At 38.1% G+C, this 27,475-nt stretch overlaps 1 protein-coding gene across 1 annotated transcript; it reads left to right on the plus strand.

Annotated features, from left to right (window-relative positions):
- On the plus strand, positions 1–27,475 carry LOC132543281 (cartilage oligomeric matrix protein-like). The gene is made up of 24 exons (XM_060206763.1): positions 1–80; positions 3,920–4,078; positions 4,988–5,202; positions 6,542–6,774; positions 7,100–7,196; positions 7,410–7,497; positions 7,680–7,856; positions 8,429–8,910; positions 9,321–9,461; positions 10,013–10,096; positions 10,603–10,758; positions 14,489–14,593; positions 15,391–15,498; positions 16,623–16,785; positions 17,604–17,722; positions 18,381–18,433; positions 18,908–18,993; positions 19,414–19,509; positions 21,642–21,820; positions 22,226–22,274; positions 23,371–23,642; positions 24,444–24,541; positions 25,060–25,199; positions 25,722–27,475. The coding sequence occupies exons 1-24, from the start codon at positions 8–10 to the stop codon at positions 25,811–25,813; spliced, it is 3,465 nt and encodes a 1,154-aa protein (XP_060062746.1). The 5' UTR covers positions 1–7; the 3' UTR covers positions 25,814–27,475.

Below are 27,475 nucleotides of genomic sequence, written 5' to 3' on the forward strand. Positions count from 1 at the left end.
CACAAATATGACGGGTTTCGTCCTCCTGCAGTGTTTTTTCCTTGGATTTGTCATCTCAGTTTTTGCGCAAGTTCGCCAAGGTAGGTAAACCATATGTCACATTCCACAAACGTGACTACATGATAGCTATATGATATTCATGTGTTGGTTTTTTTTTTTTTTTTGTTTTGTTTGTTTTGTTTTTTTTATTTATGTGTGTGTACCTTTATGTAAAAGGAAACGAACAATTAATATCATCAGCAAGTTGCTGAAAAACGTTATAAAAATACGGCTGATTAATTCTTTGATTTTCAATATTGTGTGTTTCTATTGCCTAAATCCGCTCAAGATATTCTCATATCATCGCTATGTATTGCTTGGGAGATGACTTTTTTTAACCTACGAGCTAAAGTTTTTGAAATTATTTCAAATTATAATTATCATGTGGTGCTTCTTAACTGCATTTTAAAAACTGTTTTTCACTGTATCATAGGCCTAAATTGGTCGTGTAAAGACAGGTTGAATTAAATAACTTAAAGATTTTGAAAAAATCAATGATACCAGAATAATGAAAAATGGAATAATTGGGAAGTGATATACTAGATTTGTAATCTAAATTTAACATATAAACCAAGGCGGGATTTGACAGGCAACAGTAAAAACTGGTATATAGTCCTTGCTACTGACAGGTTCGCTATGTTTTTCTTATACTTTTCTTTGTGAAAAAGTTGAAATGGCTTACCAAACATGCATTCCTTAACAACAAAGTGATTTGTGAAAAATCGGTTTCTACTGTTCCCCCTCAAACTCTTTGTTTGGAAGCTAATGCGTTGTTTGTGGGACTCTCTGGTTAATGATTTCTGAAACTTTCGTCTATCGTGTCTCCCTTTTTACAAGGATTCTACAGTTTGACCGTGAATGACCCCGCGGTTCTAAATTGAGGTCAAAGGTCACCAAATGTAGTCGTCAGAACAGACAATGCCCTCCTTGACACGGGTATGATGTTTCTGTACCGCTGATATGGAAACAGCTGGTACACATGGGGGAGATATTGTTGTTCTTGTGTTTGTAACGAAAAACATTATGTGCACGTGCTTGATCAGACTGACCTTTAAACTTATCCAGACATGCATGTAACTACGATACAGGACGCATGTTGCTCCTGAAATGTATCTCATGCCTCGGTGCCGCCTCAAAATGTCCACGATAGAGTAGAGGTCAGTTTGGGCCAAACTTGTCATCTTAACGGAAAACAAACACACACGTTAAGCTAGATTTGTCATTCAATTTCAATCATTCTTATCCATTGCAAACACGAACAAATACCCACTAGGACGGGTTTCAATGTTATCGTATACAGGAACAAAATTAAAGTCAATATCTTATTTAAACATTAAAAACCATTAACATTTCAATAAGCTGATATTTTTTTTTAAACTGCACGCAAAAGTGCTATGATTTGTCAGCTTTAGCAAGACGAAAGGAAGAGTGCCGAATTGCGTTCTCGTTTGTGTTTTGCGATTCTTTTGAAGTTTATTATTGTTTTTTGAAGAAAAAAATGTGCTTTTAAAATATGTTACAATCAATAAATCCGTCCAGTTTCATAATCTAAAAGCATAACTTTAATTTTTTTTCTTAAAAGGGTATGTCTATGAGGCAATGCTTTACGTATCAGATTAGGACTTTTTTGCATTCGATATGATAAGGTTTTGTAATAGGACTTAAATGTAACCGTTTAGGTAGCAATTCAGCTCCAGTGGAATTCCCAGGGTTATAAGTGTATCAAGATGTTGAATGTAAAGGAGAAAGCAACGGCGTGTTTACAGTTCAGACTTAAGATTAAACGAATTATAAACACGTTCAAAAATAACATCAGAAACAATCTAAGAGACGAGAAGTCAGCTTATAAAGATCGTCGTAAAAACCTTGATTTATAAAACCGCACTTTCTCATAATCTATAATGTTGAGCAATATGGTATATCCAAAAAATTAGTCAAACCGCAAGTGTAAAAATGGTATGAAAAAAAACATCAATTTAAGTCAAACCTTTTTGGTTTTATAGTTGCATTGATTTGAAGGACTTACATTTCGTGAAAAATGAATGGTACGATATATGTGCATGGAAATTTACACCCGTGTCTACTCTAAAGGTTGAAAGGATGTAAAATAGATGGAGTCATTCATGTCAGATCATCAATTGAAAAACATATATGAAATAAAATGACTAGCATTTGTATATGTTGGTTCCGTTGCTGATTAACATCACTCACTTGGATTGACAAAGGTTTAAGTGGCGGGTGTTGTCGGCGAAGCAGAAGACGCTTACTCTTCTAGAACACCTTGTCCATTATCCTTGTACTTTTTCAGGATTCTTCACGTAAATATTTGCTTTGATCATATTTTCCCCTAGTTTTATTGAATTTGAGATTGGATTATGATTATGTTCACATGCTGGTATTTTCTTGTTCTTATTATTTATAACTTTGGGACATGAAAATTAATTACAGTATCGGTTTTAACTGAATCTGTTTCATCACATGTCTTGTAAGGTTAGATCAATATTTCAGTAAAAATCACACTCGTTGAACGCGTAATGTTGACCAAATGTTGATATCAAAACCACGAGTCCTGTAACCTTACATCTAGACTTTCAGGTAAATAATTCGCATGTCCTTGTGTGTTTGTATGTCATATCTTCTCTTTGTACTAACATATATCATGCTTTTTAGAAGTGGTTGTACATAAACATCATTTCCTGTACAAACAAAAGCTTTATATTACTTCTAATGCATTTTCTAAAATCTTTATAATACGTTTTAAATTTTAGTTCGATGGTTTGTGGTGTAGTTTCATATTCCCGTTCGAATCTACCTTCCACTTCAATATTTTTTTACCTTTTCTAATTTTATTTCTTTTGTTTTTAACTGTATGTATAACATTTAAATCCCATTCAAGGAAAAGAGAGCGAGAAAGAAAAAATATTTAGTGAAAATGTGTAAAAGGAAGTAAAATGTACAACATATACACAGAAAATCTACAGCTGTCGTCCTTTAACTCAAGACTTTTAAAACTTTCTCTGTACGCTTCAATGGTCGATCAGATTTACATAATGAACGCGCTGTACGTGCTTGTCGACTGCTGACTAATAGATAATAATAATAATAAAAATACTTATGGACACTTGGTCCTCTTAAAGTAGCATCAATTTTGATAATTAATTTTCCTTTTTACCTTCATGTATCATTGCCATCACATTTGAGTACATGCCCTACGTCGCCAGATTACTGACGTGCGTCGGTGAGACAACCGCTAGAGATTTCTCCGGAAATAACATGAGCTGTTCAGTCGCAAAACCAGTGAAACTGCAAAGATTCTCGTATTATACACTCCCGTCATGTCCTCAGAAAGGATTCTATTAGCTATTGCATTGATGCACTAATTAAGTGTATTTTGTCTTTTAGATATTTTCTACAAAATCGTTCACCAACCTGAATTTGGCACCTTTTGATGTTTTGTTAAGCCTTCCTATTGTCAGGATGAACTTGGTACTAATGAACTATTTTATCGGATGCCAGACGCGTTTTTAACGGCACCGTAAGAGGCTAGATACGGACGGAATTCGTAATCGAACCGTTACCAAACCCGTGTGATGGCACCGATGCATGCAAAAAGGACGCCGAAAATACTCTCTGCTTGAATTATCATAACTTTGAAACTTTGTTTTTGTAAGTAAGTAAGTCTTTATTTTATTTCTGTAAAAAACAACACACACATGCACGTTCAAAGTTAGACAATCCCAAGATTAGACCCTTGAATCAAAAACATATCGTTTGCACGTCTTCTACAGCCGCCATATCGTATTTCGCAAATTCTATAAAAAGTTGTTTCCCTTTGACTGTTTTGGTGACCATCAGTATGACGCGCTACTTCCTGTTTCAGTGACGGACGAGAACACCGGTCCAGCCTTTATTCTTAACTCTGACTTGTATTTGTCCGGAATAGTGAAGAGTCAAGATGGATTGTTCGGGATTTTCCGGGCGGAAAACAGTCAGCTCGGTACAAATCTGGTCGTTTACGTCAACTTCATTTCAAACGAAGGTCAGTTTAATTGAAAGTGAACAAAACACACATGTATTGGTGTTTTATCATTTAGTATATGGTCTTTTTACGTAAAATGTACATTATCTCATGCCCTCGAGATTCAGATTGGAAACAGGTATACTGTCGAATAACTGTTTCTGTTAATTACAGTGTTTGGAGTGAAAGATCAAAGACATTTACGATATTGTTTATTCATTTCCCCTTCTTTCTCAATTCAGTAAATTTTGAATATTTCATCATCAAATATAATTAATGTTCTTTTGATTTAAAATTTGTTTTCATTGTCTGTCTTTCGAATAAGTCATATCCGCTTTTTTCTGTTTTTCTGATTAGTTTCTACCACCGGAAATTTTGTGTAAGTCTTACCTACTTCCGGTTTTCGGTTAGAATTTCTCATACACCGAAAGTGATTGTATTGTGACATATCAAACCCAGTGTCAGTTTGTTCTATAAAGCCATCTGAAAGCAATGCTTACGTAATATGAAATAGACACTAACTTCGAGGTATTAACTTCTGAACAATACTGTAAGGTGCAAATTTAGATGTTTTGAGTCCTTGATCTATAATAATATTTTTTATACTGTGTTTATGTATTTTTGCAAATTAACAAACAAGAGTCAGTCCTTAAGCACTGTTGAACACTTATGAAGATATAACATCTATAATATCTCTTCATTTCGTCGTCACATTATTATTCAAGATAATACACCTACATTCTGAATTTCCTCGCTTCAAACGATCGATTCCACAAACCGGAAATGATTGGGGCTAACAAAACCTTCGATAATCACGTGACCGGAATGGTTAACACTTGTGAGCAATTTGGGATCATAAATCGAAAGACAGCTATTGAAAAGTGCACTATATATTGTTTATTCTAGTAACATTTTTTTTACTCCACGCAGTGGTCATTCGAATGCGCTCCAGAGACGGTCGGACTTATAAGTTAACGTTTCCGGTTCGAGAATTACAACAACTTGATGCCTTCCGGTTAATTATACATCTGAGCAAATTGGGGTCTACATCAAATGGTATAGCACTTTATATCAACTGTGAACCTATCGCGCGAGACAATACAGAAGTTCCATTAAGGGAAGGACTGCTTGGAGAACCTACCATCGTAAGTTTGTCTCAAAAGTTTGTTTAGTTTTGTTTTTTGCCTGAATGGACAACAGTGCTATATATGTATTTGTAAAAGGAGCAAGTTCACGTGGCGTGAAAATCATATAAAATTCGGTCTCAGTCATTCACCTAACGGAACATGCTACTTTGGCTGAGCAAGTTGGGGCCTTGATTATCACGCTGGTGACCTTGGTTCGATTCCAGGAGGGCGTAAGCAGGAACATGGCTCTTCTGGTTTATATCACGTTAATGTTTAATGAAAAAAGCTGACTCTAAGAGGTGAATTTTGCGTCAAGATGAATAAAACCGTAACATTATTTAGTGGTGAAGTGCGTTAAACAGATCTACTATCGACGGCAAATTAAACATTTTACTCAAGAAGCTCTGAATGGCGTAGGCTTAAGTAAAAAGTTAGCGCCAAAATGTTAAAATCAGCATTCAAATACAATGGCATGCAATCGACTGACCAAAGTTACGTATAAAACTGACAGGGCATGCTATAGAAATACTACAAACAAGTGAAACTACATGACAAGGAAATGATCACTATTGTCCATAATACAGTTATTTTCAATATGTTCAAATATGATTTCAATTGTTTTTTACTAATTGGTCACTAAAAATATATCGCAGATGGGGGAAAAAATGATAAAAAACAGTACTCAACGCCCAATCTCTCTATCTCTCCTTATGTGACTTGCGGCATCCATAGCCCAGTTAAAGTTCCATTCAATAGACACATTGTTAGTGGTTGGTAGAGTATGTTCTTATTCCTGGTGTCTGTACGAGGTCATCCTCACAGAGCTGTCTCCAGCTTTGTGAATTTTTGTCATAAACGAAATCAGTTCTCTCTAAAAAAAAGTTATCTAGATGCTTTCTTCATGAATATTCTCCACATTCTGACATGTAGAAGATGTTTATATAAAGTGTGAGGGGAGAAGGGATGGGGCGTTCATTTAGACAACTTCAATAAGAGAAGACATGAATTTGATATTATTTCCTCCTTTGAATTTGTATAATTATTTTTTCGTTGTTTGTACACAAATGCCGCTTCCTAATTCGATTTGTTCCCCATTTTTCTTTACACAAAGAATATCCAGATCCGCCTACTTGATAATGATTGGACGGGTCAATGGCAACACGCCACCTTGCGGCGGGTCTGTTGCAGTTTATGTTAAAACATAGAATGGAATACCTGTTTTTGCAAACTTATCATGAATGTGCGCTATGCACATTCATCCAGTTTGCAAAAGGGTTTTCTGTTATACCAGCATGAAATTAAACAAAAACATATATTCCTATCAAAGCTTAAATAAAATTTGTAAATCGATTTGTAGACAAAAGACGACGCTTTTAACCTCTACACAAGCCCATCTGTTGAGGCCGTTTTTGACAACCAGGGCTGTGACGTCGAGCCAGATCGGACACTCGCCTTACCTACACACACGGTCACGAACAACATTCCAAACGAAGTCCCACTACGCCCCCCACCTGTCAGCTATGACAATGATGGCGACCGACTGACACGTGATCGGACCAGATATAACGAAGTTCCGGTGGCAGTTCCGCAGCCAGGTTATAAATAGATTAATAATATACATTTGGCTTTTTTCTTTGTTCTTATTACAAAAAGACTGAATTAACACCAGTCTCATTATCAGCTAGAGGTTAATTGATATAAATGTACATACATATCGACTCATTTCATCTGTGTTCGTGTGAGAAATCAAATGTGAACTGTAAAATGTTAAAAACGAAGATTATTAAGAATGATGTCGTCTCTGGTCAGAATTTGGTAATGGTTCACACTTCTTGGTTTATAGTCGTCTTTTATCTCCATTTTGTTTGTTTGTTTGTTTTTTGTAATTTTCTGGGTTTTTTTTTGTATTTGCTGTTATTTCGACAGATTACCATCAGTTTCAGTCTTTGGCGACTACCATGCGGGACTTAAGTTATTCAGTCCGCCAACTCCAGAGGGAGATTCAAATGCAGGTACTGGATAACATGTACAAATTGATCAACCAATCAAATCGTAGCCATATCTATGTATCATTGCAGTTTCAACATATCCAAAAAATTCAACCCTCTTTTTAATGTACAGTGACATACATTGTATTTTAATTGGTTTGTTTGTTTGCTTGTTTTCAACCAACTTGCAATTTATTGACATATCTCACATGGAAAGAGTGTTTTACATGTACACAGACGAGAGAGACCCGCCATCTACGAGAGACCCTGCGCCAATGTCACATGTGTCGTAGTCCCACCACAGTAATGTCGGAACAGGACAGACGTAAGCTTTTCTTTCCGTAAATGTGATACATCTTGAATGGTAGAACTTTTTAATATTAAATCACAAACACGGATTAATTACCGGTTCTCGTACCAGTTCTCGTGGACAAACGTGAATTCATCAATCGGAGCTGTCCTTTCTTGACTGAAGTTCATTTGTTGTATAATTGTATTTATTTCCAGGTAGAGAAATTCCGCTTCCACCAGAACGAACATGCGCATTAAACCCTTGTTTCCGAGGCGTACGATGTGTAGATTCATCACGTGGCTTCCGTTGCGGTGCTTGTCCAAGAGGGTATCTTGGGAATGGTGTGCGGTGTGAACTTCCGCCTACCTGCGCCATCAAGCCTTGTTTCGAAGGCAAGTTCGAAAACGTTTTTACTGTTTTAATACAATTCAATCATTATTTCAAAACATAGAAGCAATGCTGTTTTAAGAAGGGATATAGCTATTGGCCAAAGTTGCTTATGTAATGCAAAGTAGAACATGATTAAGTCAATATACAGTACGACACATAGACTGGAAATTTGACAAATTATCCTTTGATTTTCTAATGAACTGTTTTTTTTAAACTTACGTTAAAATAAGATGATAAATTGGAAATATTTGTCGGCATTGTAGCTATATCCTTTCGGAATTTCCATTTTATTCTTGGGTGTCGGTCTATAGAGAGCGTGAAGTCCCAGTCAACGGTGGGGAAGACAATTTTCATAACGCATTCCTATTACATTTTGTGAAAAGTGTATATTTTGGGTGACAAAGTGGCTTCATTTAAGATAAAGAACTTGGTTTGTGATAACTTCCGGTGGTGAAGACCTTGTATTGAATCGAGCAGCCTGATAACAGTTTGATTTAAGTAAAAAGACAATATTGTAGTACTGGAAAGCATTTATTTGTAATAATAGCAAAACCAGCGAAAATTCTTTTGATAGGGGTTGCATGTGAAGATACACGGGCTGGATATAAATGTGGCCCATGTCCCCCGGGAATGACTGGAGACGGTCGGAGAGGTAGCTGCCGCGTTATCAGAATTGGTTGTGAAACAAAACCTTGTTTCCGTGGAGTGCCGTGCACAGACACACGCGAGGGGTTCCGATGTCACTCCTGTCCACCTGGTATGACTGGTGACGGACGGAAGGGAAATTGTCACGTGGTCAGGATAGGATGTGAAACCAATCCGTGTTTTGATGGAGTAGAGTGTACCGACACCCTCGAAGGGTTCAGCTGTGCTCCCTGTCCACCAGGTATGACAGGAGACGGTTTGAGGGGCGGATGTCTGATAATGAGAATTGGATGTGACGTTGATCCTTGTTTCCCAGGGGTCCCGTGCACCGATACCGAAGAGGGATTCCTATGCGAAAACTGTCCAATTGGTTTCCAGGGCAACGGAACGGTTTGCACAAACGTGAATGAGGTTCGTGAACTGATCTGCTTTTTGTAAAACTCTAAAATGATATGCACAACTTTCAGTAGAGACGGTTGTGAAAAAAACAATTTGCATAACAAGATAAAATGATTTGTATTTCCCGTGGTGCTGACCTTGCAGCTTTTTGGGGCGATGATTTACTTATTATTTATTTCAGTAAAATTACGCACAACGTTACAAAACCCTGGCTGTCATGTTCCTCTGAACCTCAGTCCATGATGTACACAGCACTTGGTTAGTTCGAGTTAAAAATAGACCTATGATTCAGGTTTTACTCACTTGGTTTTCCCCTTTAGTTTTTGCGAATGAAAATTTGGGTCAATTTATCAATTTATACAAAAGGGGAATAACTCATAGGAAACTGAAATATCATATCGATACCTGTGTCTTCTTTACAGTGTGAACACCATAATCCGTGTTCAGATATAACTGAATGCATTGACACGGTCCCTGGCTTCGAGTGTTCTGAATGTCCACCAGGTTACATTGGGAATGATGTCGGGGGTTTCGGCGTAGAAATGGCACTAAATCAGACCCAGGTGAGTAAATCCGACAAAATGTCACACGGAAGAAGGGAATTAGACCTACCTTCGACCCTGTCTTAAGAGGGACGCAGTTTACCATGAACATGTGTGTTCGGGAGTCGCAGTGCTTAAGTATTCGCATTTTATCTCGACGTCCGGGGTTCGAATTCCAAAACTGACGTAAAAAATATGAAATAATCTGTCATACCACGTGAGTTTTCCCCGGGTACCCCGGTCCCTCCCAAAGTAAGAGCCTTCGGGCCAAGAAGGGTGATAAATATATGTTGGAAAAATTGTTACGCAATTGTTGTAAACTAAATCAATTTTAATTAACTAATACAATTTTCATTTCTCAAGCAAATTCAAAATGTTCAATGATTTTTTAGATGTGGTCAAATACATAGACAAATAAAGAGAAAAATGGATCTGGTTCCCAGTTCCGTTTAAGGGGAAACGTAACAGGTATTCGGATGTCAGTTCCGCGTAAAACCAAATCCTACATTAAAGCTATGATATATGTAGTCATGGTTCGAATTGAAATTGACATCACTGTACTTAATTGACAGGTGTGTGAGGATATTGATGAATGTGTGACCCTTGACGAGTTATCCGGTGGGTGTGCACAAAATTCTGTTTGTGTCAACACTGTGGTAAGTATATCAAGCGCAAATGAATTGCTCCAGAATATTACAATTGACAAAGTTGTGATGTGGGGCGGGGGGGAATAAGTCAAGGGTAGGGTGCTAGTGGAGAGGTAAATCTGATGTCCGGCAGAATACACAGAATGCAGCGTCTTCTTCATCTTTTTTTACGTAAATGAAAAAAACGTTTACAACACCGATACCGAAATTCCGGAAAAGTGAATTTAAATCAATAGGAGTTATCTCCCCTTAAAGCTGAAATACCTTATATGTTCTCCATGTTCTCCCAGTTCGTCGTTTACTGAGCACAACTTTTTCAATATACACAATAAATTTATAGTATGTCTGCCAATGTCAATGATATTTGGTTTTGGAAATGTCAACTCTTCAGATTGGATCGGTGGCTAAGAATTATTTTTTCGTTATTCCTGTTAGTGGAAGCCAGCTGCTCTTACAAAATGTGTTAATCAAAATGCCTGTTCGTCGAGGTTCTAATCTTAAAATTTTGTTTCCAGGGAAGCTTTGTATGTGGTGATTGTGTGGATGGTTACGTTGGCAATCAGACGTTCGGATGTCGTAAAATAGGCACACAGTGTCCAGATGGAGTTTCCGAATGTGACATCAATGCACGTTGTATCCTACGCAGAGGAATAAAAGGCTTTATCTGTCAGGTAAATTCATCGAAGTGTCATGTTCAAATGTCGTCACTTCCGTTTAAACTCTACGGTATAACAGATATTAATCTAAAGAAATAAAAAGAAAGGATATTATGCACAAGTTAGCAAATTTCTGTCTGTTTTATAACTTTTTCTAGTCCTTTCCAATGACTTGTAGAACTGTTGTTACCATCAAAATATCAAAAAAATTCCCCATGCCAATATGAATTTATATTGTTTAAATATAGCACTCTGGGGATCCAAATTTCAGTCACTGACTCGATCATAGATTTTGTTTTGTTTGGCTTACTTCTTGTCAATTTTAAAATATGTACAAATGTTTCACATTCTTCCACTAAAACAAATCTGCTTTGGTTCAGTCACAGGCAGGCTTATATTTTTAATTCAATCTAACTAGATCTATATAGAATTCTCACAAATTAAATATTGTATGTTTATTTATAAGGCGTAAGGATGCCTACAATTTCCATAGGAGGAGTAGTGGATCCGAGTGTGAATGTGATGGATTTATTTTTATAAGAAAAACTTAAGGATGAAGACTGTGATTGATACCCTTGTAATAAAATACAAATACAAGATTTGTAACATAGGTGCAACCAAAACATTAAATAGCTAAAGCTTTCACTGCTATTTTTCATCCGATGTTGAAAACATACCGATATTTCGTTACTGTACAGTACTGGGACAAGGTAACACTGTACTGTGTCGTTGTCGTTACTGTACAGTATGGTGTAGAAGGTGACACGGTAATGTGTCGTTGTCGTTACTGTACAGTATGGTATAGAAGGTGACACGGTACTGTTTTGTCGTTACTGTATAGTATGGTATAGAAGGTGACACGGTACTGTTTTGTCGTTACTGTACAATACGGTGTAGAAGGTGACACGGTACTGTGTCGTTGTCGTTACTGTATAGTACGGTGTAGAAGGTGACACGGTACTGTGTTGTCGTTACTGTACAGTATGGTGTAGAAGGTGACACGGTACAGTGTCGTTGTCGTTACTGTACAGTACGGTGTAAAAGGTGACACGGTACTGTGTTGTCGTTACTGTACAGTACGGTGTAAAAGGTGACACGGTACTGTGTTGTTGTTACTGTACAGTATGGTGTAGAAGGTGACACGGTACTGTGTTGTCGTTACTATACAGTATGGTGTAGAAGGTGACACGGTACAGTGTCGTTGTTGTTACTGTACAGTATGGTGTAGAAGGTGACACGGTACTGTGTTGTCGTTACTGTACAGTATGGCGCAGAAGGTGACACGGTACTGTGTTGTCGTTACTGTACAGTACTGGGACAAGGTGACACGGTACTGTGTTGTCGTTACTGTACAGTACGGTGTAGAAGGTGACACGGTACTGTTTTGTCGTTACTGTACAGTACCGTGTAGAAGGTGACACGGTGCTGTTTTGTCGTTACTGTACAGTACGGTGTAGAAGGTGACACGGTACTGTTTTGTCGTTACTATACAGTATGGTGTAGAAGGTGACACGGTACTGTGTTGTCGTTACTGTACAGTACCGTGTAGAAGGTGACACGGTGATGTTTTGTCGTTACTGTACAGTACGGTGTAGAAGGTGACACGGTACTGTTTTGTCGTTACTATACAGTATGGTGTAGAAGGTGACACGGTACTGTTTTGTCGTTACTGTACAGTACCGTGTAGAAGGTGACACGGTGCTGTTTTGTCGTTACTGTACAGTACGGTGTAGAAGGTGACACGGTGCTGTTTTGTCGTTACTGTACAGTACCGTGTAGAAGGTGACACGGTGCTGTTTTGTCGTTACTGTACAGTACGGTGTAGAAGGTGACACGGTACAGTGTTGTCGTTACTATACAGTATGGTGTAGAAGGTGACACGGTACTTTATTGTCGTTACTGTACAGTACGGTGTAGAAGGTGACACGATACTGTGTCGTTGTCGTTACTGTACAGTACCGTGTAGAAGGTGACACGGTACTGTTTTGTCGTTACTGTACAGTACGGTGTAGAATGTGACACGGTGCTGTTTTGTCGTTACTGTACAGTACGGTGTAGAAGGTGACACGGTACTGTTTTGTCGTTACTATACAGTATGGTGTAGAAGGTGACACGATACTGTGTCGTTGTCGTTACTGTACAGTACCGTGTAGAAGGTGACACGGTAATGTGTCGTTGTCGTTACTGTACAGTATGGTGTAGAAGGTGACACGGTACTGTTTTGTCGTTACTGTATAGTATGGTATAGAAGGTGACACGGTACTGTTTTGTCGTTACTGTACAATACGGTGTAGAAGGTGACACGGTACTGTGTCGTTGTCGTTACTGTATAGTACGGTGTAGAAGGTGACACGGTACTGTGTTGTCGTTACTGTACAGTATGGTGTAGAAGGTGACACGGTACAGTGTCGTTGTCGTTACTGTACAGTACGGTGTAAAAGGTGACACGGTACTGTGTTGTCGTTACTGTACAGTACGGTGTAAAAGGTGACACGGTACTGTGTTGTTGTTACTGTACAGTATGGTGTAGAAGGTGACACGGTACTGTGTTGTCGTTACTATACAGTATGGTGTAGAAGGTGACACGGTACAGTGTCGTTGTTGTTACTGTACAGTATGGTGTAGAAGGTGACACGGTACTGTGTTGTCGTTACTGTACAGTATGGCGCAGAAGGTGACACGGTACTGTGTTGTCGTTACTGTACAGTACTGGGACAAGGTGACACGGTACTGTGTTGTCGTTACTGTACAGTACGGTGTAGAAGGTGACACGGTACTGTTTTGTCGTTACTGTACAGTACCGTGTAGAAGGTGACACGGTGCTGTTTTGTCGTTACTGTACAGTACGGTGTAGAAGGTGACACGGTACTGTTTTGTCGTTACTATACAGTATGGTGTAGAAGGTGACACGGTACTGTGTTGTCGTTACTGTACAGTACCGTGTAGAAGGTGACACGGGTTTTTTTTTCGTTACTGTACAGTACGGTGTAGAAGGTGACACGGTACTGTTTTGTCGTTACTATACAGTATGGTGTAGAAGGTGACACGGTACTGTTTTGTCGTTACTGTACAGTACCGTGTAGAAGGTGACACGGTGCTGTTTTGTCGTTACTGTACAGTACGGTGTAGAAGGTGACACGGTGCTGTTTTGTCGTTACTGTACAGTACCGTGTAGAAGGTGACACGGTGCTGTTTTGTCGTTACTGTACAGTACGGTGTAGAAGGTGACACGGTACAGTGTTGTCGTTACTATACAGTATGGTGTAGAAGGTGACACGGTACTTTATTGTCGTTACTGTACAGTACGGTGTAGAAGGTGACACGATACTGTGTCGTTGTCGTTACTGTACAGTACCGTGTAGAAGGTGACACGGTACTGTTTTGTCGTTACTGTACAGTACGGTGTAGAAGGTGACACGGTGCTGTTTTGTCGTTACTGTACAGTACGGTGTAGAAGGTGACACGGTACTGTTTTGTCGTTACTATACAGTATGGTGTAGAAGGTGACACGATACTGTGTCGTTGTCGTTACTGTACAGTACCGTGTAGAAGGTGACACGGTACTGTGTTGTCGTTACTGTACAGTACGGTGTAGAAGGTGACACGGTACCGTGTTGTCGTTACTGTACAGTACCGTGTAGAAGGTGACACGGTGCTGTTTTGTCGTTACTGTACAATATGGTGTAGAAGGTGACACGGTGGTGTGATGTTTAGGTGAAATAGAAGTGTGTTATTGTTGTTACAGTGCAGTATCGGTTATGCCGGTAACGGATTTGTATGCGGGAAGGATTCAGATGTTGACAGCTGGCCTGACGACACAATAGATTGTACCAGCGCCAGGTGTAAGAAGGCAAGTCTGATTGATCCACATATTTCTTCATCAATATGGTTTTTAATAACATTTTCTCTCATTTTCGCGATACTGAAATACAAAATAGTGTGTGTATAATTACATGATGTCAAGTATTTAATGTGATTCTACACGTACAATGATTTGTTATTCACGAAACAGGTCCCAGGCCTTTCCGATTTTAGAGAACACTTTGTGAGTTATATGAAACAGGAATTGTAACGGCTTTTCTGAATCTCGTACGAAATTGAATTTAATACATTATTATTTTTTTCTACCACATAATGGAAATTGTTGTCAATCTCTGTTTTATCAGATGATCAAAATATTGCCCTTGTCATTTTATGATCGGAGGTATGTAGTGTTAACAGAGTCCAACAATCCATTATTCTGTCTGCACAGTAAGACCAATATTTAATAGCCTTGGTTAACCCCAGAGAGAATTAGAAAAGTAAAAAAGTTCTCAAATTCTCCTTGGTTTTTGGAGTTGGTTTTGAGGGGGGGGGGGGGGGGGGGGGGGGGGAGAGATTCGAGTCGCTCCGACGCCCGCAAGTTTGTCATTGATTTTATTATGCTTAAAACCAAGTGTGTAAGTGTGTTGATGACGTCACAACAAGTTTAGTAGCATGTTCAAATAAATAACGATGAAGATGTTAAAAACATACAACGGTACATTAAATATTTTTTTATTTAGAGATGTAAAAACGTTATGATAAAAACAATGTCACAAACAGAGAGAGTCGTGTATGCATTTGATATGAGTGAAATTAATAGTGGGACACTTTCAATTATTGCAGGACAATTGTCCAGATATCCCAAATAGCGGTCAGGAGGACACGGACTCTGACGGTATTGGCGATGCGTGCGACGTTGATATCGACAACGATGGCATCATCAATTCTCCGGTAGATGTTACAATGACGTCATAATTACGTCAGCATATATAACTTCACGAGTGTGTTGCTATCAATCCTCGTTCTTGACATATAAGTTTTTTTTAGATTAAATAGAATATAGCCGAAAATGGTACCTTTGGGACACCTGAGGTAGGAGAAACAATGTTTCGATCTTCTATATTTACGAATTGGATTTTCATTGGATAAAGAACCACGTTCAGAGAATTACTTTTGTTGACATACATTCGTGTAATTTATGCTGAATATATTAGTGATAAACATTGTCGAATGCTCATTTGTTTTTGCCAGGTCTCGAGTAAAAAACACAAGAGGGAACCGAGGTGAAGCTATGTCGTAGATCATAAATAGTTTTGTGTCAAAATTGTTCAAATTCTTGCTTCTAAAATTCTGAAGGATTATGCAGCATATGTTAGTAAGAGAGATTAGGTGGTTTATCTCTATATTTTACAGCGGTTAAAACTGAGCTTAATTCCCGCCTAAAAGAGCAGTTTCAGAATGGAGTATTTGCTGTAAAGCACAAAGAATAGGGGTTACATTTTCCTTACAGTATTTGACTATATTTCCATAACTTTCGACACGGTGTGTGGTTTTGTAGTGATTTATACAATTCAGTAGTTTAAGCTGTCATTTTAAGATTTGGATATATCAGGGATGTATCTGGAAAGATTGGGGTCTATGCTATTTAAGTGGTAGAGGTTGGTGTAAATGCTGTTAGAGATTTGGTCATTACGGTTGTTTTCATTTGTCCGAGTGTTATGGAAGAGCTGGTCAATATGTCGTAGAGTTAAGTAAGATACGTGTAGGACATCGGTTTTTTTCTGGTTTTATGAAAACAGATTTTGACTTATATAATCCTGAGTGTTTGTGTTCTTGAGGGAACATATTTAAAAAACTCTCTTCTTTCATCATTGGAGGACAGAAAGCAGACACACGATATGTCTATGTAATGCAAATCATATTTACAATGTACACGTCTTGAAACTTCAACATGTTCCTAGTATGAAGCGAAAATTTTTAACACGAGAGCTGAAACGTTTTTGAAGGCAACTTTAACCAAGTACATTAAGACACTTAATTTGATCGTGTATGACCTTGACTTTATCGGTTCGCAGGATAACTGCCCGTATGTTGCAAACCCCAGTCAGGCTGATGATGACACCTCTGACATACAAGGTGATGCTTGCGACAATTGTCCGCGAGTTCCAAATCCCGACCAAAAGGACACTGATGAGGACGGAATTGGTGACATGTGTGACCCAGACAAGGACAACGATGGTATTCAACGTCATCATATTCTATTACAATAACGCGGGGTCTTTAACGTGTTTTCAGAAAGGTTGACCACCAAAAACTTATTTTCTATCTTTAGTTTTCTTAATTTTTCGCTTGAAAAGTTTGCATAAATGTTTTGCATCGTAATTCTTAAAGTTCTTTCAAGTCATTTTGAATTACCTTTACAGCTGTATGGGGAGTTATCTATCGATAGAAAATGTAGCACCAGGTAACACACTTGCTTTTCACCCGCAACGGACGTGAAAAGGCATGGGGTCAGCTACCCGAGCTCATGGGTTTTCTCACGCGCTCCCGGACCAACAAGAGTGATTAATATAAGTTAAAAACTTGTTGCGGAGTTTATATCTTATATATAGTAACATATAAATGTTTGGGATTTTGTCAACCCTACATGTAAAATTGTACCTATTACCCCCGCCCATTGCTAGTTCGTGAGATAAGAGGTAGATAATATGGATGCTTGTCTGTTCTTATTTTCCTAATTTTATCAATGATTCACTTTAAAACATCTCGTTTTTGCCAGTTTTGCCGTAAGTACTCCCCTAGGAAATGATGTCGTGTATTCTATTCTTTGAGCAAGACTGCCTGCTGTCGGCTTCATTTCCAGCTCTAAATGTCCACTGTCCGTGCATGCGATCGGACGGGGTGTCTTGTTACAGTGTGCATGTTATAGCACCTTGGAACAATGTGAATAGCATAAATATGTGGTGGTTCCATCGTCCTAGGAAGTCTTTTCAAATGACGTCAGCTGTTAACCTTAATCAAATATTTCATTATTTTTCTTATTTTGTGTATGACAGGGGTTTTCAACAATGAAGACAACTGTGAGTATGAAGTCAATCCCGACCAGCTGGATAGTGATGGAGATCAGTACGGAGATGCTTGTGACAATTGTCCATCCGTCCCTAACCCAGGTCAGGTATGTCACTTCCTGGAATCGGACAGACAAAACCTTCGTCATATTTACATTTGATATGAACTTCGCTCTCTAGTTTGCTTTCAAGTTTCTGCGAGAAAATCTGTCAGAAATTGACAAAATTGTATGAATATTTGAATGCAAGGAAAGACAAATATATTTTTTTTTTTTTCATAATAGTGCCAGGCAAGTGTTCAAAATTATAGAAACAGAAATTAAAGAGTCATCTCAGGCATGGCCCGTGGTTTCAAATTTGTGAAATTTGGAGCCAAAAATTACCCGAACCATAGATAGTCCTTTGTCTTTCTTTGTACTGACCATTACTTTTTCGACTGTTGTCACATGATCGGGATTGCTTAGTCGGTTAGAGAGTTCGCCCACATTACCTCAGTTGAAGATCCCAGGTGTGTGGTTCAATGCTCCCAACTGGATGTGGATTATGTTTCTCAGGAAGCTGAGAAACGGTCCAGTCGGTGCCGACGTGGTTGTGTCTTTAAACAAAACATTTTACCATGGATGGCATGCGACGGCCTCTCGTGTGTTGTTCAGTAAGGTAGCCATCAGCCATTACACCCAGAATGATACTGTCTGCTCATGGGGCGATGAACCCAACAAACAAACAAATCAAACAACAATGACGCTGTATGTATCATCATTTCAGATTGATTCTGACAACGACCTCATCGGCGACCTTTGTGATTCTAACGACGATGAGTAAGTTTATATCAAAAGCCGACCGATCTGATACTGTGATAGAGGAAATAGGCATTGGCTCTGTTAGTCTGGTAATTTGTTCCTTATTAACGGAGTAGTCCGATTAACTCTTCGGAAGGTCCGATAAGGATGCTAACATCACTGTCGTCATCGTAATGTACTAAGATCCTGTATCGTATATTTCTTATAGTGCAATGGATTCGTTATATTATAGAAATAGACATACAAGATGTCCATCATCACAAGAGGTTTTAACGAGGGTAAGATATACATAGTATTATAGATGCCGTAAGCCTGCACTCAATGTAACGCACTCCATTTTCGATTTGGCCTTTTCATTGGTGGCCGCAAACAGTAACAGTGGTCACAATTGAAATGTTACATATATGTACTGTAGATTTGTGTGTCAGCATTACTTAGGCTAACTGTAATAGACTCTCTGGAATACAGCTGTAAACAATGTATGCTTTCCAGTGACCAGGATGGTGTACAGAATACAGACGATAACTGCCCGGATGTAGCTAACTCTGATCAGGCAGACACGGACAAAGACGGCATGGGTAAGTCATGTGTGTCAAATGTAAATCATGTGACCATTGGTACTACGAATTCATTGACGAGATCTGAAGGTTTGTTGACCCACATTCTTAAAGTTCAACTTCTGAAAGATTAAGGCATATTGTCTCTTACTTAACGGATATTTATTCGTGCGGAGAAATTACCGTCACGTTCCGGTGGCATTCATTTAAACTGCAGCAAATCCCGAATTTCCTTGTGATATTTCCGTCTATAATGTAAATTAGCTAGATTATAAAATTTAACAATAGTATATACGAATGATCAGTTAGAAATGTATGTATTTTTTTAAAAAAAATGCAACTAAACTATTAGTGAAGTTATGTTCAACATTGTCTTTTTACGTGCTTAAAATAAAAGCTGAATTAATTTCATGTATTGTATGCTTAATTTGATATGTACAGGAAATGCGTGTGACAATGATGACGACAATGATGGCGTACTAGATGAGGACGACAACTGCCCCCTGGTGGCCAATTCCGACCAAGCTGATTTTGATGGTAACCTTTTATGTAAATCGTAAACAGCGCGTGCTTCCGAGTAATTATATATATTGTTTCATTGATTCAGAGATAGATGAGTATTGTGTACATGTTATCGTCAGCTGCCATGTATTGGCATTGTAACTTTATCCTCATTTGATATCACGTGACTATCTATTTTTCATTTCTGAAGCATTTATAAATGTTTTATCTACTGTGTTTAATTGTGACATGACACATTTTTAGAAATTATAATACACCAAAGGTCGGGTTCAGTTTTCTGAAGAAGATGTTTTACCATGAATGGAACTTATGGCAATTCTTGTTGAAATTCTAAAATAAACATTGAATGTGTGGTAGACTCCAAACATATCACGTGGACATCATCATGCATGATGATGTCGTCATATCATGGCGACCCTCCTTAGAAACCTCTTGGTGTGTACATGTCCCTATATTTTATTATGTATTCATAGACCAAGAACATATGTCTCATGTCTATGAATTCCAAACTGCACGCGGAATTGCATTGAAAAGCTCCATACCCATCACCACAATAGATATATACTCGGCGTCAATGAAAACGCAACACCTTTAAATTACTGTCAAAATTTACCAGTTATAGTTTTGAATACAATATTTAATAAAATACCTAAACGTTGATTATGTCCATAACAAAATTCACTCAATGCAATCAGCACTACATCATGGGAATACTTTGATTTCCGGTGACTAATGTCCATACCCCCAAAATCAAAATTACCACGTTCAATATCTAATGTGGCCACCATTTGCAGCGACACAAGCGCGGCATCTTCGAGGCATTGACCGAATAAGGCGTTGAATTTTTATTTGAGGAATGTTCCTCCACTCTTCCTGAAGAGCGATTTCAAGCTGCCGACGCGTCTGGGTCTGTTGTGGTCGCTCTCTCACAGCCCTACCCAATTGGTCCCAAAGATGCTCGATCGGACTAAGATCCGGGGAAAACGCGGGCCACGGAAGGGTTGCGATGTTCTGATGTTGAAGGTAGTCTGTAGTGATACGAGCGGTATGTGGTTGTGCATTGTCCTGTTGTAATAACGCTACGTTTGGGTGTCCAGCAAAGAATGGAATAACAGCAGGAGTTAAGACCTCGTCAATGTAGCGCTGTGCTGTTAGATTGCCGTCAATAATTACTAGAGGGGTACGGTATGCAAAAGAGATACCTCCCCACACCATCACACTGCCCCCGCCACACCTATCCGTTTCCGTTACACAGCAGTCCAAAAACCTTTCACCTCGACGTCGCCACACTCGAATTCTACCGTCATTTCCTCTGAGGCGGAATCTCGATTCGTCGGTGAACAGGACGCCAGCCCACCGACGTTGGGTCCATCCTCGGCGCTGTCTTGTCCAATTTAGACGATTTTGACGGCGGATTTGAGTAAATTCATTTCCTCTTAATAGACGGCGCGACGCCAATCCGGCTGTGCGAAGGCGAAGGCGACGGCGCACAGTACTAGCTGACAAACGTCTGCCATGACTTCCTATCGTCTGTCTAGCCGTTCTTGTCGCGGTTTGAAAACGATCTCGCAGGTGACTTAGTCGAATGTAACGGTCCTGGTTTGGTTTGACGAGGTCGATCTCTCACGGATCCGGTTTGTCGCACTCGTTCTGCCAGTCGATTGATTGTGGAAGCAGAACAACCCATTCTCCTGGCAACTTCCCTCTGAGAAAGCCCTCTTGCCAGCATACCACGAGCTTCGTGTCTTTCATTGTCTGTCAGTCGAGGCATTTGTAGCAAATGATGATGACAATTTAAAAAATTGATGACGGAAAAATGTCCGCCTGTAACTACAGTGTTCACTAGTAGTGACTGAGCAAGGATATAACGCACTTTAGAGCGCCGACGTGCAAACTCATGCTTTTACGACAATGCCCTGTGGTACGACAAGGAGTTGATATTACTCGACCATTATTTCGTTAGTTTTGTAGTGCATTGTGTTGTGGCTAAATACAGCAGAATAAGAATCTAATCCTTGTTGTGAAGAATATTTTATGTCCAAAATTTTAGTGTTGCGCTTTCATTGGCGCCGAGTATATGTTGGATTAGTGCCAAAACTTGCAAAAATTCATCAAGATTATCATAATTGTTTGTTTTCACAAATTAGACGATTTTATTGGTGACGCGTGTATGGAAGATAGTGACGGAGACGGATACCCGGATGCAGAAGATGTCTGCCCTGACAACGGAGAGATCCATTCAACCGACTTCCGGGCCTTCCACACTATCATATTGGACCCCGTGGGAGACTCACAGATAGACCCCAACTGGGTGATCCTCAATGAGGTAGGATCATGCATTGTGCATGGCATTTGGATTTCAAATCCGGGTTGAATCGAGGTTCAGTAAACAAAATACTGAGTTAAACGTTTGACCTTGAAATGTCTGGGTTCGAATTCGGATAATAGTATTATCCTGACTTTGTCAAGCTCAAGCAGTGAAATGATAGTATCAAGTAATAAATGGTTTCGATGATTGACCAAGTTTTGATGAACAATTTGTGATTGATCGAAAAGACAATGAATCATAAGTTAAGCATTTGTTGATTTACGACCCCGGTAACCGATTCAGCCGTTGACGAGCCATTTTAGTTTGACTGTTACAGTAACAATGTCTATCTAACATTATAAACATGATAAAAGTCAAATTAAATCTTTCCTTGTTTTATATTTGATGTAATTTTGTCTCCAGGGAGCAGAGATTGTTCAGACCATGAACAGCGACCCTGGGATAGCCGTCAGTAAGTCTTCTTCTTCTGTACAATTGTTCAATGATAAAGTGTTTGTTGTCACTTCGATGTTTACAAATTTAGGTCCTAAGCTTCAATAAGGAGTGCTAGAACTTTACAAGACAAATTAAATGAACGATGAAGCAATATTTGTCTTTACTCAATTTAATTCTAAATATTGAAAAGCGTGATTCACTTGTTAGTGTGTGTTTTTTGTATAGTTTTAAATTCCTTAGATTTTACGGGGAAATGGTAGATTTGCTTTATCTAACCACATGCCGTAAGACGTGCCTAATTGTAGTGCATCCATTGCAAATCGGGGTGTTATTTCATGTCTTCTCTTTCAGGGTATGCTTTTTTTTAATGTCTTCTCTTTGAGGGAGTGCTTTCTTTCATGTCTTCTCTTTAAGGGGGTGGTCCCTTCAATCTCTTCTCTTTAAGGGAGTGCTTTCGTTAATGACTTCTCTTTATGGAAGTGTTTTTTTTTTCAATCTCTTCCCTTTAAGGGAGTGCTTTCTTCAATGTCTTCTTTTTAAGGGAATGCTTTTTTTCATGTCTTCCGTTTAAGGCAATGCTTTCTTTCATGTCTTCCCTTTAAGGGGGTGCTATCTTTAATGTTTCTATAGGGGTGCTTTTTTCTGAAGAAGACATCGGGGGACCTCACAAATATAGTCTTCTTTATTCCATTGTATCATCTAATTATGCTGTCCCTCTTGACATCAACCCCTCATATGACTGATTGCCTTTAAATGATTGTAATACCGAAAAACTCTACTACATGTTACTTGTACCTCATTTGATCTACAAATGAGCCATGGTCTCTTTTGCAAATAAGGTTCCATTCTTTAGCAGATTTCTCGAAATTCGATTCCAGCTCAGAGTACATTTCTCTGTCTCTCTCACAAACACACCTGTCCTTTGCTTGAATTTGCTCAAAGTAGCTGGTAGCGTAAGGAATGAAGGCAACATTCAGTAGTTGTCATCAAAAACAGAAATTATTTGGTCACTGAATATGTCGTCTGTGTTAAACAAAGATTGAGCATTGTTTCATTTTTTTTATTGTCGAAAATGAATTTGTCATATAAAATGTTGAAATTCCGTGTCACAGGTTACACAAAATTTAGTGGGGTCGACTTCAGTGGAACGTTTTTTATCAACTCGGAAGTAGACGATGATTATGCCGGATTTATATTCAGTTACCAAGACAACGCCCACTTCTATGTTGTCATGTGGAAGAAAGCTACCCAGACTTACTGGCACCCAACCCCATTCAGGGCGGTAGCGGAGCCAGGAATACAACTCAAACTTGTCAAATCGGTGACGGGGCCGGGCGAATTTCTACGTAATGCACTCTGGCACACTGGCGATACAACAAACCAGGTACTTATATAACTGAATAGTCAATAACTCTACTTATCTGGATCTTCAGGATAATATTTCCAAGTTCCCAAGCTACTCTTAAAAATTATCTAAATACAGTTGTTTTCTGTCTACATTACACATGAGTGATGGGATATATTCACCCACTCTATCGGTAGGACCATTCACTTGTTTGACTTTTTTTAGATCAATTACACAGCTGGTATTTACATTTTGCGTTTATATATAGATTTCACATACAGATATGTTAGCCCACATGCTATGCTCTGCGATCGGTATCAGCGGAATGAAAGTCGTTTTGAAGACAAAATGTAAAACAATAATTCTAACACATTAATTTTGTTATTGTCCTACGAGTCCGATAATGAAGGCACCTTTGTGAGTTGAAAATGTCATAGATTAATGTAAAACTGCATGTCTTTTCAGTTGTAGAACAAAAGGGATGAATATGGAATGTTTTACATTTGTAAGAACATCAGTGTTATAGGACATCTCGTTATCTGTAAACATATAACTGTAACATGTTTTCAGTTACAATTTCTACTTATGTAATTCTGTATACAACGGATCCGATCCGAAAATAAGTTAAATGCCGTCAGTCGCGGGTATGATTCATACACATGAAACTCTCATAAGATGGACATTTTATTTCTAAACAAACATTGCTTTATTCATGTAACAACGTGAATCAAATTACCGCCAATCAATATGTTCGATTTGTGTACAAACATTATTTTTATTTTCATTTATTTGTACAATTTGTGTACATTATTTTATACGGTTTAATGTCTTTTTTTACAGACAAAACTCCTGTGGGTTGATCCCCGTAACATTGGATGGAAGGAAAAAACTGCCTACCGCTGGGAGCTCATCCATCGTCCGGAAATTGGACTTATACGGTAACTGTCGTAGCTTAAGTCGAATGAATCCGCCAATTATCGTATGTTTAGTCGCTCACGTCAGATGATTTCCGCAATATGTAGGACGTTATCTATCAAAACAAGAATCAATCTAACTTTTAAGAAACTAGACAGAAAGTACATGATCAGTGTCAATCAGTGTTTACCCAAACTTAAGCTGAATCTTGCCTGATGACCGACGCCAACGTGATTGCTCCGCACGGAAATATAGTTCCAAACTTCATCGGATATTACATTGATTTTATGAATATTCATAGAACAACTTGTTCATTACAACATGTAGAATCGCTTATTTCATCAACTATTTATTTCTAAACTTAATATTTATATGAATTCAGAGAGTAAAACTGTCGATTTACCGCACGTGCTAAAATACAGCTCTTTTCCGTCACTGCCGAATGCAGCAAAAATATATGTGGAAGGTGTATTCCGACAATGACAGTGCAAAAGTAAACCTTGTTTACCATCAGTTTCACATTATTTGTTGTTCTTTACAGGGTGTTGTTCTTCGAGGAGGCGAGTTTGGTAGCCGACTCCGGAAATATATTCGACAACACCTTGCGTGGTGGCAAGCTTGGAGTGTTCTGTTTCTCACAGGAAATGGTCATCTGGTCTGACCTGGTGTACCGATGTAACGGTTAGTATCTAAGTGTAAACCCTTATCCCGGTGTAACAATCTATTTCTTGGTGTAAACCTTTGTATCGGGTTAACTTTTCTGCGTGTAAAGCTTTGTTCCAGAGTAGTGCTTTGTATCAGAGTGTAAAACCTTGTATTGTTGTAGTAGCTGGTATATAAGTGTAAAACTTTGTACTGGTGTAATGGTTAGTGTTAAAGTGTAAATCCTCGTCTCCGTGGAACAGTTTATTTCTAAATGTTAAACTTTGTACCGGTGTAACGCTTTCTGTCTTAGTTTAACACCTTTGTATCTGTAACGGATACTCTCTACGTGTAAACCTAATGTATGATATGTTACAGTTTTGTATACCATATACATCTGTACAAGCAAACAAACAAGAACTTTCTTATAATTGTTCAGGAAGAAAATTAGATTCATTTTTTTTAAACTGTATAATCATTTTGTTAAATTATGTTTCATCTCGTATTAAGAATACTATTGGATGTTTCGCTGTATGATTTACATTTCTCTGTGTTTATCAGAATATGTGCCGGATGCACTGCTGAATGAAGGGGCGGATCCGCTGGAACCGGGAACCGATCTGGATGAGGAACTCAAAAAGGCAGATACGTAAAGCGGAAGTAGCTTTGTCGCCATTTTGGTGTCATTGAATTAAACAATGTGGTGTCTGGAGTTGGTTTCAAAATCGCCTGGCACGTAACCTGAGGCAAACGTTTGCCTTGAAAGCTGATATAAGTAATAAGAATTGACACTTGAAGGGCAACTCCTGTTTGTTTAATTAATTACGTTTTTTAAGCTTTTCGCTGAGTTCATAGTTTGAAGGTGTCTTGTGTTTGGAAGAACAGTTAGTAAGAAAGCGAATTGCTTATTTGATATGTAAATATATAAAACCTCTATTATCTGTATATAAATGAGTTTTGAAAATCAACTTTACTGAGACCCTGTATTTCATATTTACTGCTTTCAGATATGAATCGGGTCAGTATATGTTATTATTCTTTTTCATCTAAATTCTGTGTTAGAATTAAAGTGCATGCTTCATCCACTTATTTTTGTCAGTGTTAAGGTGTTATGCTACACTTTCATTTAAGATATTTGAAGACGAGATTCATTTCTGCCTTTCATGATTAACATAACCAGAAAACACTTTGAAATACATTAACTGATTGGTGTATGACGTTTACATCTTTTTTTTTTGGGTGATAACAACTTATCTATGAACGATGTTTTTTTTAAAACGATTTGATCAGGAAATTTCCGCACCAATATTGATCTGGAGGTTGATAAGATGAAATCTTTTATGCATTTAATCATATGTTAATATCAACTTTTGGCTTAAAAGGCACTCTTAGTTGTTTATAATTGCTGGGGATTGTTGTTCGAATGATACATTTTCAATAATATTACTTTTATTTTTCATTTACATAAAATTTGTTTGTAATTGTGCGTGTCCAAACACTTTATATATGGTGAAGAATTTAACAGCATGCGGCAAATTTTTATAGGCAGGCGAGGTCCAATTTGATTTTGGCTTCTATAGAGTTATCACCATCTGTTACACATAGCAAGACAATTTCGTCACCATTTATATTTAACTAAAACACCATATTTAACTAAACACACCATATTAGGAGTGCTGATTAAAGAATTTACTTTTTATTTTGTAGTTTGAGGTCAGCTAGTTCAAACGAAATATCAGTGACACATTCGGAACAACTCATTTCGTATCGTATCTTACAATGACAATGAACATACATGTAAAATAAACCGTGAAATAAGAAGTGATTTTCTGTCAGAGTCGAAAAAGTTAGAAAATGTGTATAAATTGACTGTTCAACTTATATTATTGTAGAGCTTTTTTCATGATGATTTTATCACTCAGATTTTCGGAGATATATACATCGTCTCGAGGTAATTTCAAACGATCTTTTAATGTTAATGATATAGAAATATTATTCTTATTTCCAACAGAAATTTAATGGCTGAGAGGACACGTCACGTGACGTCCTTTGTCCACATGAAATGTAAGGTTTTAATACAGATATTTAATAGTGTGTTTATAATATCAGTTCTTGTCATTAATTTCGTTTCAGCTTATGAATTCCCAACACTATAGAACAAAAAAAACCGTAAAACGAAATGTTAAAACTCCAGAACAATCCGATTTCAACACATAGTTCAACAGTTTGTAATTTAAAATTTAATGGATGTCTCATTTTGTCAAATTGATTATTCATTTGTGTTGTGTAAAAGGGATTTTTATGTTTAATAAAAA

This window comes from Ylistrum balloti, unplaced genomic scaffold, assembly GCF_031769215.1.
Source record: "Ylistrum balloti isolate Yb309-2 unplaced genomic scaffold, AGI_CSIRO_Ybal_v1 Utg369752, whole genome shotgun sequence".
Lineage (NCBI taxonomy): Eukaryota > Metazoa > Mollusca > Bivalvia > Pectinida > Pectinidae > Ylistrum > Ylistrum balloti.

Coding starts and splice junctions, on each gene's coding strand:
- LOC132543281 (XM_060206763.1), top strand. CDS start 8: ATGACGGGTTTCGTCCTCCTGCAGTGTTTTTTCCTTGGATTTGTCATC. Junction 6,775..7,099: donor GTTCCGGTGGCAGTTCCGCA/GCCAGGTTATAA, acceptor TGTATTTGCTGT/TATTTCGACAGATTACCATC. Junction 24,542..25,059: donor CCGGAAATTGGACTTATACG/GTAACTGTCGTA, acceptor TGTTCTTTACAG/GGTGTTGTTCTTCGAGGAGG.